At 41.2% G+C, this 10,225-nt stretch overlaps 1 protein-coding gene across 1 annotated transcript; it reads left to right on the forward strand.

Annotated features, from left to right (window-relative positions):
* The first annotated feature begins 730 nt into the window (after positions 1-730).
* CUNH13orf42 (chromosome unknown C13orf42 homolog) lies at positions 731-5,655 on the forward strand. Its single transcript, XM_027751127.2, has 3 exons — positions 731-1,144; positions 4,387-4,534; positions 5,337-5,655. Exons 1-3 carry the CDS (start codon positions 731-733, stop codon positions 5,576-5,578), a joined length of 804 nt encoding a protein of 267 aa, XP_027606928.1. The 3' UTR covers positions 5,579-5,655.
* Positions 5,656-10,225: the final 4,570 nt, after the last annotated feature.

Here is a 10,225-nt window from a genome sequence, read left to right on the forward strand (position 1 = left end):
CACAGGGCATCTTTGTATTGAGTGTAATAGAGCCTGACATCTGAATCCACTTTGTTCCTAGTAGCTTCATGGTATCAGGTGGCTCCAGCCATCTCCTGGTTACTGCCGGGTGAAACCCAGAGCGACTTCTTTCAGCAGCTGAACTTCACTCGACAGAAACTATTCTTCCCCACTCAGACTTTTGTCCCTGTCGGGGCTGATCCCAACATCAACAAGCTCTTCCAAACCAACATCCCTCCGGGCCGCGCCTCGAGAGGCGGACGGATGCTGGGCGACGGGCGGGAGAGGATCAGCACCACGGCCAGAGCCCGGCGCCCCCCGGCCGGCGGCAGCAGGCGCCGAGGGGGACCCAGGAGCGCCGAGGAAGCGTGGAAGAGGGAATTTCTGCCTCGATGCTGACGGTTTTTATGGGGACCAGGCGCCAAAGAAAAGTTCAAAGCATGATATTTGACCTCCTCAACCACATTTTAAACCGAGGAAAGAACAAAGCTCTTTCACTGGTACAAACGGAATAGAAAAAGAACTTCTGCATTACTATCATGCTCTTCACAATGTACTAGACTGAAAGCAATTGGTGCAGCCATAGGCTTGTTTTTTCTCCTCACTTCAGTAAGTGGTAATTTTCTTTTTAATCTACTGAGGGCAAAAGTAACAGCTGCTGATTACCAAATCTAGTGTTAAATTAAGGAGCTGAAAGAGAAAGAGTATAAAGAGAAGGAAGTGACACACTATGTTCAAAAAGATCCATTCTATCTTTCACCCCAACTTTCACAGAAGAAATGTGGCAGATAACATCCCTTACTGTGACGGCACAGGTTCTGCAGTGAGACTGATCCGCAGCACTTCTATGTATGTCCTTGGAGGTGAGCAGGAAAAAGTTAGTGAACCACTAAAGAAATGCAGAAGTACAACCAGCATCGACTCTTGTTTTCAGCCAAAAGAGGAAGACAGAGACTGGATGTACTCTAAGACTCAGGACTGCCTGAAGTACCTACAGGATTTGTTAGCCTTGAGGAAAAAATATCTTGACAACATCAATAACTTGAAATCCATGCATATGGCTGCAGCTTCTCCAATGTCTACAAAATCATCCAAAACTGGAAAGAAGTCATTTATTCCACTTCCTTCCAAAGAGTCTTCTAAGGTAATTTCCAAGAACTTTTGCCATGTGCTTGGTCTTAAGCCACAAAATCATTTAAGCTGTATGACCTATGTTGATTTTCTGCTTTACTGGTTTTAGCCATTGTTTTTTCAGTTTTGCATTTGAAATGTTGCCACATTCCTTTGGATTCTTTCTGAGTAGTGTGAGACTAAGAAAGAAAATTGGTCATGGAAAAAATGTATGTGTCTATGTTTGGGAGGAGGGAGGGTAAGGGTTGGGGGAGTGAAAATAGGAAAAGGAAAGGGTTATGAGAGTATGGAAAGTATTTGAAAACATGATGAAACATGCTTATGAAAAAGCAAGCTCTGACAGACTACTTAAGTGCATCAGAGTTCTCTACTATGATTATTTATAGCTGATAATGACTGACAAGTGCAGTAAGCCCTGGATTTCCTGGCAGTCTTTTTATTGACATAAAATTACTTGCACAAAATAATTATAAATTCATGGAAACATATACAATTTTTTTTTCTGATTGGTCAGTTAGCTGGTTAGTGCTACATTTAGTATCAGTGCAAACTCTACTGGTAGGCTGTAAGGCATGAGGAATTCCTAAGTACTCCTTTCTCTGTTCATTAATAAGATGGTGAGCGTAATTCTTCACCCTTTACTGTAATGACACCATAAAAATAAAACTGTAATATCATCTTTGGTGCAGATTATCTACATGTATCCTAGAAAGAAAAGCTTCCTCCTGGTTCCATTTTATAGGTTGTATGTCACTAGATAGTTCACTGGTTATTTTGACTTTAGACTTGATTCAGCAAGGACAAAGCAAAGGACTGCAGCGGATGGAATGATCTGTTAGGTAACATGACCATTGAAAAGACTTTGACAGCACACTCACAGGTTACCCAGTCCAGTCTTTAAACTGGATAATAATGGGGATGGTGGAAAGAAGGATGTAGGTCTAACTTAATGATTGGGCCAGGTTGACTTTAACAAAATGTTACTGCCATATTTATATGTTCTGTCACAGCAGAATGTCAGAATGGCTGAAGCTATTTGTTAAGCTATTGCAGGCATTACTTAACAAAAGGACAATGCTCACGAGTTTAGGACTAGGTAGTAAATTTTGTAATTTTATGTTTTGTTCTACTACCCATTTGGTCACCCTTGGTTTTGTTAGGTTTTATATAATCTTTTTAATACTTTGAATGGTGACTCTCAGAAGCTAGGGATAATAATAGGAAACAAAACTCAGTTCGCTGGGCTGGAGAAGATAGTTTTTATAAAGAAGTTGTAATTTCAGGCCAGGGAAACATCCATAGAGAATGACTGAAAGCTAGGAGAGTGGCCTGGTGGTGCCAGGTGCCAGGAGACAAATCTCAACACTATAGATACAGTCTGTGAACTGACTTTGTGCGCTGTCAGTGGCGCAGGGGAGATTTACAGCATGCCAATTCCCTGAAGAGCTGAGCAGTGATGTAGCAGACTAGTACATGACCAACCCTGGACTTAAATCAGGGACCAGGAGGCTGGGAGTTAGATTCTGCACAACTAAACTTCAAGCAGGTTTATGAATTTCTGAGATTTGCTGCTGAAAATGCCGCTTAAGAAAAATGCCAAAAGCTTAACTTGATTTTGGCAAACAAGTGCATCTCCCACAGTCTGAAGCTAAGACTGCTGTCACCTGACTGTAGCCAGCTAGCCCTTATGTATGAACAGTCCTGGTACTGACATGATAACTCCATGGATTGTCCCCTTGGAAACAGACAGGGACATCAGCAGGATATGCCATTCATATGAGTCATTCTTGCCAACACAAATGGCAGGGTCATATTCAAGAAGACTTCTAAAAGATCTGGAATATTCTGGTTTCTAACTACAAATTTTATGTGCACAGATTGCAAGGTTTGTCTTATGACCAGGCTTGAATGGTTTTGTCCCAAATTACCTGTTTGTGTTAAATTACCTATCACTGGAAATTCACTTCTTTCTCTAACCTGCTACATGATTTATGGGAAGGTAATTTGTTCAGACAACCCTGTCCTCATGGGAAGTTTAGTTCAAAGATCCCTGTGACCTAGACCACAAGGCTGACCATGGATTCAAAATGTGCCACTTGGGTCTAGTGGGAGAAAAGAATAGAGAGATGGGTCAGATGCTGGAAGTACATAGACATTTCTTTAAAATGTCATTTACCCAATAAGGGCTTAGTCATAATAGCAGTCACTATTTTCAGTAGATGTGTGGTAACAGCTATCTTTTAGCACTTCAGAGGATGTCAATCAACCCATAATGTCAGGAGGGGAATCAGTTCATCTCTCTGCCTCCACAGAATAGGGAACAAGCTGGTTCTTCAGAGATGTGACATATATGTATCCCTTACTTGCATGTTTGAAACCCAATGTAGCAATTTCCTGACCTGGTATTGCAGCCTGACAATACACCTAACTTGGAATGGCAAGGAAAATATATGTCCTTTTGTTAGGTAGAGCCTGGGAGGAATTTTTCATCCCATATGGATCTTCAGAATTGCTAGCCAAGGTTTTATGACTGCTTCAGCATTTACACACTACATTTGCTTTTTTATCGAGACAGGCTCCTACTTTTAAACTCTGTGGCTTTCCTGTGGGAATTATCACAGTGTTGAATGACTCATATTTTAGCGCACACCACCCTTTTCCATTTCAAAAAGACTTTAGCAATTTAAATCTGGATTCATTTTACCTAACCTAGGCATTTTAATAAGATGCCTAAATTAGTAACCAAGTTACCCTACAATTCCTTTTCAGCTAAGAGAAAGAGCTGCCTGCAGAGGAGGGTTCAGCCTACTTAAGGCCTGACTCATCTTCTGAAGGTACTGGAGCACTGCATTAATTACAGAAGGAACCCTGCATGACTACGTTTCTAATGTGTGTCTCATTAGGTGCTTAGTGCTAGGCAGAATAAATTTGGCCACAAAGCCCAGCTTTCACTTAGTCACCTCATTAAATGGCCTGATACATGGATTCTGAGGGATTTTATAACACAGGGCTAGCAGTGCTCAAGTGGAAGATGTTTGGTGCTGAGCATGTAATAAGATGGATGTTTGTTAGACAGCTGTCCTGCTTTCTTTGATGGCTGCAAACTGTGGAGTAGTCTGGACCTGTGTTTCTTTACTAACAGTCTGGAGTACGGAATGAAATACAATACTTGCATCTTCCTTATACAGTTTGCTCATTAAAAAGTCATTGTGCTCAACCCGTGGCTAACTTTTTTCCCCTTTATCTGATCAACAGGCATCCGTGGAAAGAAAAGGTCCACAACCCAGTTCAGATGTAAGAGAAGCAATAGCTTTCTTTGACTCGGTCATTGCAGACCTGGATTCAGAGAGATGGCTGAGAGTTCCTGATGCAGATTTGCCAAATGTGGATGTTGATTTTGATGGTGCGTTATAAACCAGTCAAAAATTATGGGTTTTGGTGTGCAGAGGGTAGAGGGAAGAGTGGCATTGTGCAATCTTGTTTGTTTGTTTAATGGACACAATTGTCCTCCAGGTTTCTTCCCAAATATAGGACCACTGCATGCAGTATGTGAAACTGCAGTAATACATTACTTGTTCCTTGTTGAACGGGTGCAACTACTTTATGTGCAGTCATTACATGAGCAAATGTAGTATGTGTAGTACTGGAATAGTGTTTGCCTTCTGCTCAGGGCTGAATTCCACCCATGCATCTCTACCCCAAGCTGTCTTTGAAGGAGAACTATAAAAAGTATATTTTTTCTTCATCTGTTTTTCTTTTTTCTCACTGAGAAATGGCTGGGTGTTTTCTTTCCAACAATCAAAATGGAAGTAATTTAGAGATTAGGCTAAATAACTGTATGTTTCCAACAGAATGGATAGGATTGCCCAAATAAATGAAGATGTGCCCATCTGAGGTCATCATCTATCCTATATAATCAGCAGAGAGAAATAGATGTTTCTCGTCTTTGTTTCAGGCTAAGGGGAGTATCTGAAACAGGTTGGCTTAGCTGTGCACTAGGTGTGTGTATGAAGGGACTAGCTCTCACATACATCTTTATACTGCAGGCAGTGAAATACTAGATAGGATGAATCTCATCTCAAGAGATATCCTGCAGTGAAACAAAGTTGGTTTCTTTTCATTACCTCCAGGAAAGACCCAGACCCCCGTGCATACAAAAATTTCACTGTTAAACCGTTAATGCTGAATTATCTTCTGTCTTTCAGTTGCTACCAGTACAAGTGAACACAGTTTGCATTCAAATTGGATCCTTCGTGCTCCCCGGAGATACTCACAAGATACTGCCCAAAATGCAAAGGCTGCAAACCAATCTCAAAGAAACAGCCAGCGGAGAACCACTGGCTCTAGGAAGAGGTTGGAAAGACATCCCATGTACTTGCCCAAAGCTGTGGAAGGGGCATATAGCACTTTAAAATTTAAACCTAAAACATGTAAGAAGGAATATTGAAAGAATATTCCCTCTTCACTTGAAAAGGGAATATATGAAATAGGGCATGTAATACTTGCCTCTTTTTTTCCCTTACTGATCCGTCTCTTACACTGTAGAAATGATGTGTGCAGTCACTGAAGATTCTTTGTGTGGAACATATTTTAAGCCATGGCTATTCTGACTTTGGACACATAAGAGGGTTTAACTTACCAAGTTAATTGTGCCTAACAATACTGCTTTGTCACTCAGCCTGGGGGGAACTCCAATCTGACAAGACTTTTTTTTAGTGCTGTTATTGAAAGCAATGATTCAGATTGCCTGGTGCAGTAATTTTTCTTCTAACTCCAGTACTGTAAAGTACTTCAAGGAATTCTGTGAATATGTTGGAACTTTTGCACCAGTGTTTCCAGCTTCAGAGCAGTGAAGCAGAATTTTCTCCTTCTGTTACTTGTGAAAATTTGTATGTGCCATTATTGACTCTGTGATCTGAGAATATAAAGCAGCACTGAGATACAATCAGACTGTGGTACAAGCAGAAAGGAGCTGCAGTGAAGTAATCAGAATTAGAAACTTGTGTTTGGAGGAATTGCTCCAGTGTGTTTTGTAAAAAACAAGCTATATTTTACTCTATTTGCTACTGGAGATGGTTCTGTTCTTGGATACATCAAGGGATTCACTGCCTCCAAAATATATACAACTTTTTTCATATGGTTACACCACCTGCTAATTTTCATCTATTTTAACACCCAGCTGCCGAATCTAGACATCCCAGTGTACACTAGAAAAGCTTAATGTCTTGGAGAAAAACATTTTGTGAATAAATTGGAGCGAAGGTTGTTCTCAAGGGCAGAAGATAATTTGCAGACAAAGCCACCACATCAGCTTTAGATTATACCCAATATTTGTAATTCTACTGCTTCATTATTAAAGACTATATATTAGGAAAAAAACAGTCTGGAAGTGTTCCTCTTCATCTTAGAGGTGACATGTCTTCCATGTGATACTTGGAATTATTAAGACCTATTCTCTACTTGTTTGACTGATGTACAGCAATGTAAAAATGCATAAAAGTGACCAGGAGACAGCACCCTATGGAAACACTAGCTATGGTTCTTCAGCAATACCATTACTATCACAGTAATCCATCTGAGCCACATCCCCCAGCACACACTTGGTCTTAAGAATTTGCTGAGGTGTTTGGGATCAAGCCTTTACTTACTCTTTTTTTTCATCTGGTGTTCAGTTGGTGCTTGACTGTGACAGATGGATTGTGGTGGCACTGGTATGACCAGCTGGTGAATCGCTACTCGTTTCTTGTTTCTATGTTCAGTAGTTTTTTTGTCCACAAGCTTGGGTGAATTTCCTGAGGCACTGGCCATCAATGTAGCCCATCTGATATAAAAAACCCTCCATAAACCTTGTGCCTGCCACACAGAACATTTGGCAGGTGGCAGTTCTTGTTGATTTGTATTCCTAGTCTTTGGGACTGAGTTATTCAGACAGCATTTCTGCCATGAGCTGCAAGTACCTCTGAGAACTTGCTGATCTAGGCCACTTTCTGTCATAAGATAGGAAAGTGCCAAAAAAACCATATGGTCCTCCATTCAGAGCTGGCATCTCCTGTTTGATTAAAGCATTTTGATTCTTTTTCTAGTGGTGTTTGTGAAGGGAAGAGAAGAATTCTTTCACTATTAATTCTGGAAATGCTTTTGCTGCTCTTTGCTTAGTGTGTACCCTCTTGAAAATGACCAGTGTAATCAATATAATTGATATATATTAAAGAAGAGTTTAAATTAAGGTCTAAATTTTGTCTCCCTGCTCTTGATGCTTCTCACGATAATCTGTACTCCCTATACTGTGTTGCTGCCTTTGTACCTCTCCAGTCCTGTACTGGCTGCCCCGAACTGAATGTTGTAACTGTCTTTAAAAGTGTTCTACCTTTGATATGTGATCATTTAAGGCCTCTCAGGAGGTGGGATAGCCAGAGCACAGCATGTTGCAAACACACCCCTAGGTTCTGGCATGCAGCTCTCAAGGCTGCAGTTCTGTGTGCGAGACAAGGGGGACAGTGCTCATATCTGTACATTTTTTTGGCAACGTGTCTCCCTGATAACTCTCTCCAAGCAGAATCTCATGCTGAAGTTGCTGAGGAACAATTTACTGAGTGTGTGGGCATCTTTTTGCTACTAGAATCTGCAACATGGATGAGGGCTGACAGAAAACCTTACCATTTTTTTAAGTTACTATAACAGAATTGGGCATGTGCATACTTAAAATACCAATGAAAAAGAAAGAAGAAAAAGGATTCCAATGTTGTTCTGCCCTGGCCTGTGTTTCATGTTCGTAGTGCCAAGGTTCTATGCATTGGAGTAGCTGATCTGTTGTTTTAAGAATGCATTGTGATATGCAGAACCAGACTGCTTCAGCATGTTTGACCTTCCCCGTGATCTCTTGTCTCTCCCTGTAAAACAGAGGCATCTCTAGTCATCTGGCTGTGACAGAGGGTGAGGGTCCCCTCTGCTGTCCAGAAGTTCCAGTGTGAAATTTGTGTTCCTTTTTATGAATAAGAGACAGAGGGAGGAAATCATATTTGTAATTTCCATTTGAATCCTATGATCAATTTTCTTTCATTTTTTTAAAGGTCACTTCAAGCCAGTTATCATCCTAGGAAATTTTAATTAAGCAAGTAAAATAAACCATTTTTTCTCTGAGAACATTTTCCATCACATATCCCATAAATGCAGGCACCTTCCTTCTCCTTCTAGCATATTAGCCCTGTATGTTCCTCACTGGATATGGCTCAGCTCCAGCAGAGCTATGGAGAGTAGCCCCTGCATCTTAAGGCACTCTCTGGGGAGGTGAGAGCTGAGGGTTCAAGAGTCTTATCCTACCTATGCTAGAACAGGCAATTAAGCAGAAAGAGAGCAGGAGAGAGGAAAGGGAAGCATTTCCATCCATAGTGCTAACTGCCTCCTCAGAGAAGGGTTTACTGTGGATAGCAGCACCCTCTGTATTACCTCAAGACCTGAGGTAGAACCATGTCCCTGCCTAACACTGGCTTACCTTAGGCCGCTTTCCACGCAGTTTCCAGGAGCAGTTGGTTTCCCTGCAAAGGTGCTCCTCATCTGCTCTGAATTGTTTACTCATGGCTTTGGAGGCAGAGCTCTCTGCACAGACACTAAAGGGACTCTCTCCGCCATGGGTAGGTCCTCTAAATGACCTTGCTGCAACATCCATCTATTTTCAGGCGTTGCAACCTAGAAATAAAGCACCTACTATAGGTGTTTTGACAATGCCAACCGTATAGAAGAATTATTGATGACCAGCAGAGCTTGAGTATGACCTAGATCTTTTTCAGAGATTGTTAGTGAGCTCTTTCAGTCGTGTCCCCGGGCCGTGAAAATGAAGTGCATCAACTGTGTGTGAATGTTCCCTGAAGAATTGACCCCCAACAGCTCTTTCTCAGAGTGCGCTGGAATAACAGGCAAGATCTTTAGGAAAGCATCTCTTATTTTTTTGTTTCAAATCCAGCTCAGCTGAGGAATTGGTGTATGTCATGTTCCTCTAGTTAGCGACATTGCTAAGCACTAGCTCTGAAAGGGTCCTGGCTGTGAACTTCTGTGACACCACATCCACAGCTGTCTTTCAGAAACTAAAGACAGTGTGTACAAGAATCTGGCAACTGAAGAGATGTGAAGAAGAGGTGTTGAAGAAATCATGCCCTGGAGGATTCAAAATAATTTTGTCCTTTCGTGTTGAGCAACTCAGTGTAATCATGATGCATGTAAGTGAGCTGAAGCCATAAGCGTGTTTGGCAGAAACAGAAGAAATATAGACAGCTAATGGAAAGTTGGCAGCTGGACAAAATGTTTGCTCTAGTTTGAATCTTGCAATGCCATAAAGTTATGATGAAGGCAGAAGGTTTCAGCACTGCATTGAGTAAGACAGGAAGTCCTCCAAGGTAATGCATAGCGATACATGGTTGTCTGCTTCTCCAGGTTGAATGGGGTATATTAAAAATATTAGATTAGCACCTAGTGGGTGTCTTCAGATTTGTCACAGCTGTAGGGTCAGTGTGTAGATCTGTTTGGGTAAATTTAGGAGTGCCTTCTGTTTGTCGTGGTGTAGCAGGTCCACAAGAAGATGAAAGCAGTATGAAGTTGGGAGGCTTTTGCCTCCTCTTGGGTCTGTAGCTCTGAATTACACCCATGGTAAATAGAAACCAAGTCAGTGGAATGACTCTTGAAGTATCTTGAGTTTAACAGTTAGAAAAACCTATTGTACTGAAAGAATTTTGAGGGCAAATCAAAGACAAATGAGCCCAGCTGCTTTAGACCAGACTGAGAAGAAGAAACTGGAGTCTGATATTTGATTAGCAGTAATTTAGTGAATGCTGACAACTTTTCTGCTGATAGGCTTGTCATATTAAAAAATTGTCTTTTATAAGGCAAGATCAGGCAATATCACCTGAAGGACTCAGTTATTATGATACCCTGACCCTTCACAGAAGATGAGGTGACCTATTAGAGAAAATATAAAAAGAATTTATGGAATTAAAAGTGATGTGTTCCACTCTTTTATTAAAATGAGATTGAGAAGGGAGCAAGACCTCACTAAGAAGCTAATGGGCACTGATAGGAAGCCACTGCACATGATGCCAAAGTA

The sequence above is a fragment of the Pipra filicauda genome, unplaced genomic scaffold (assembly GCF_003945595.2).
Source record: "Pipra filicauda isolate LSUMZ 115617 unplaced genomic scaffold, ASM394559v2 scaffold28_size6257848_pilon, whole genome shotgun sequence".
Classification (NCBI taxonomy): domain Eukaryota; kingdom Metazoa; phylum Chordata; class Aves; order Passeriformes; family Pipridae; genus Pipra; species Pipra filicauda.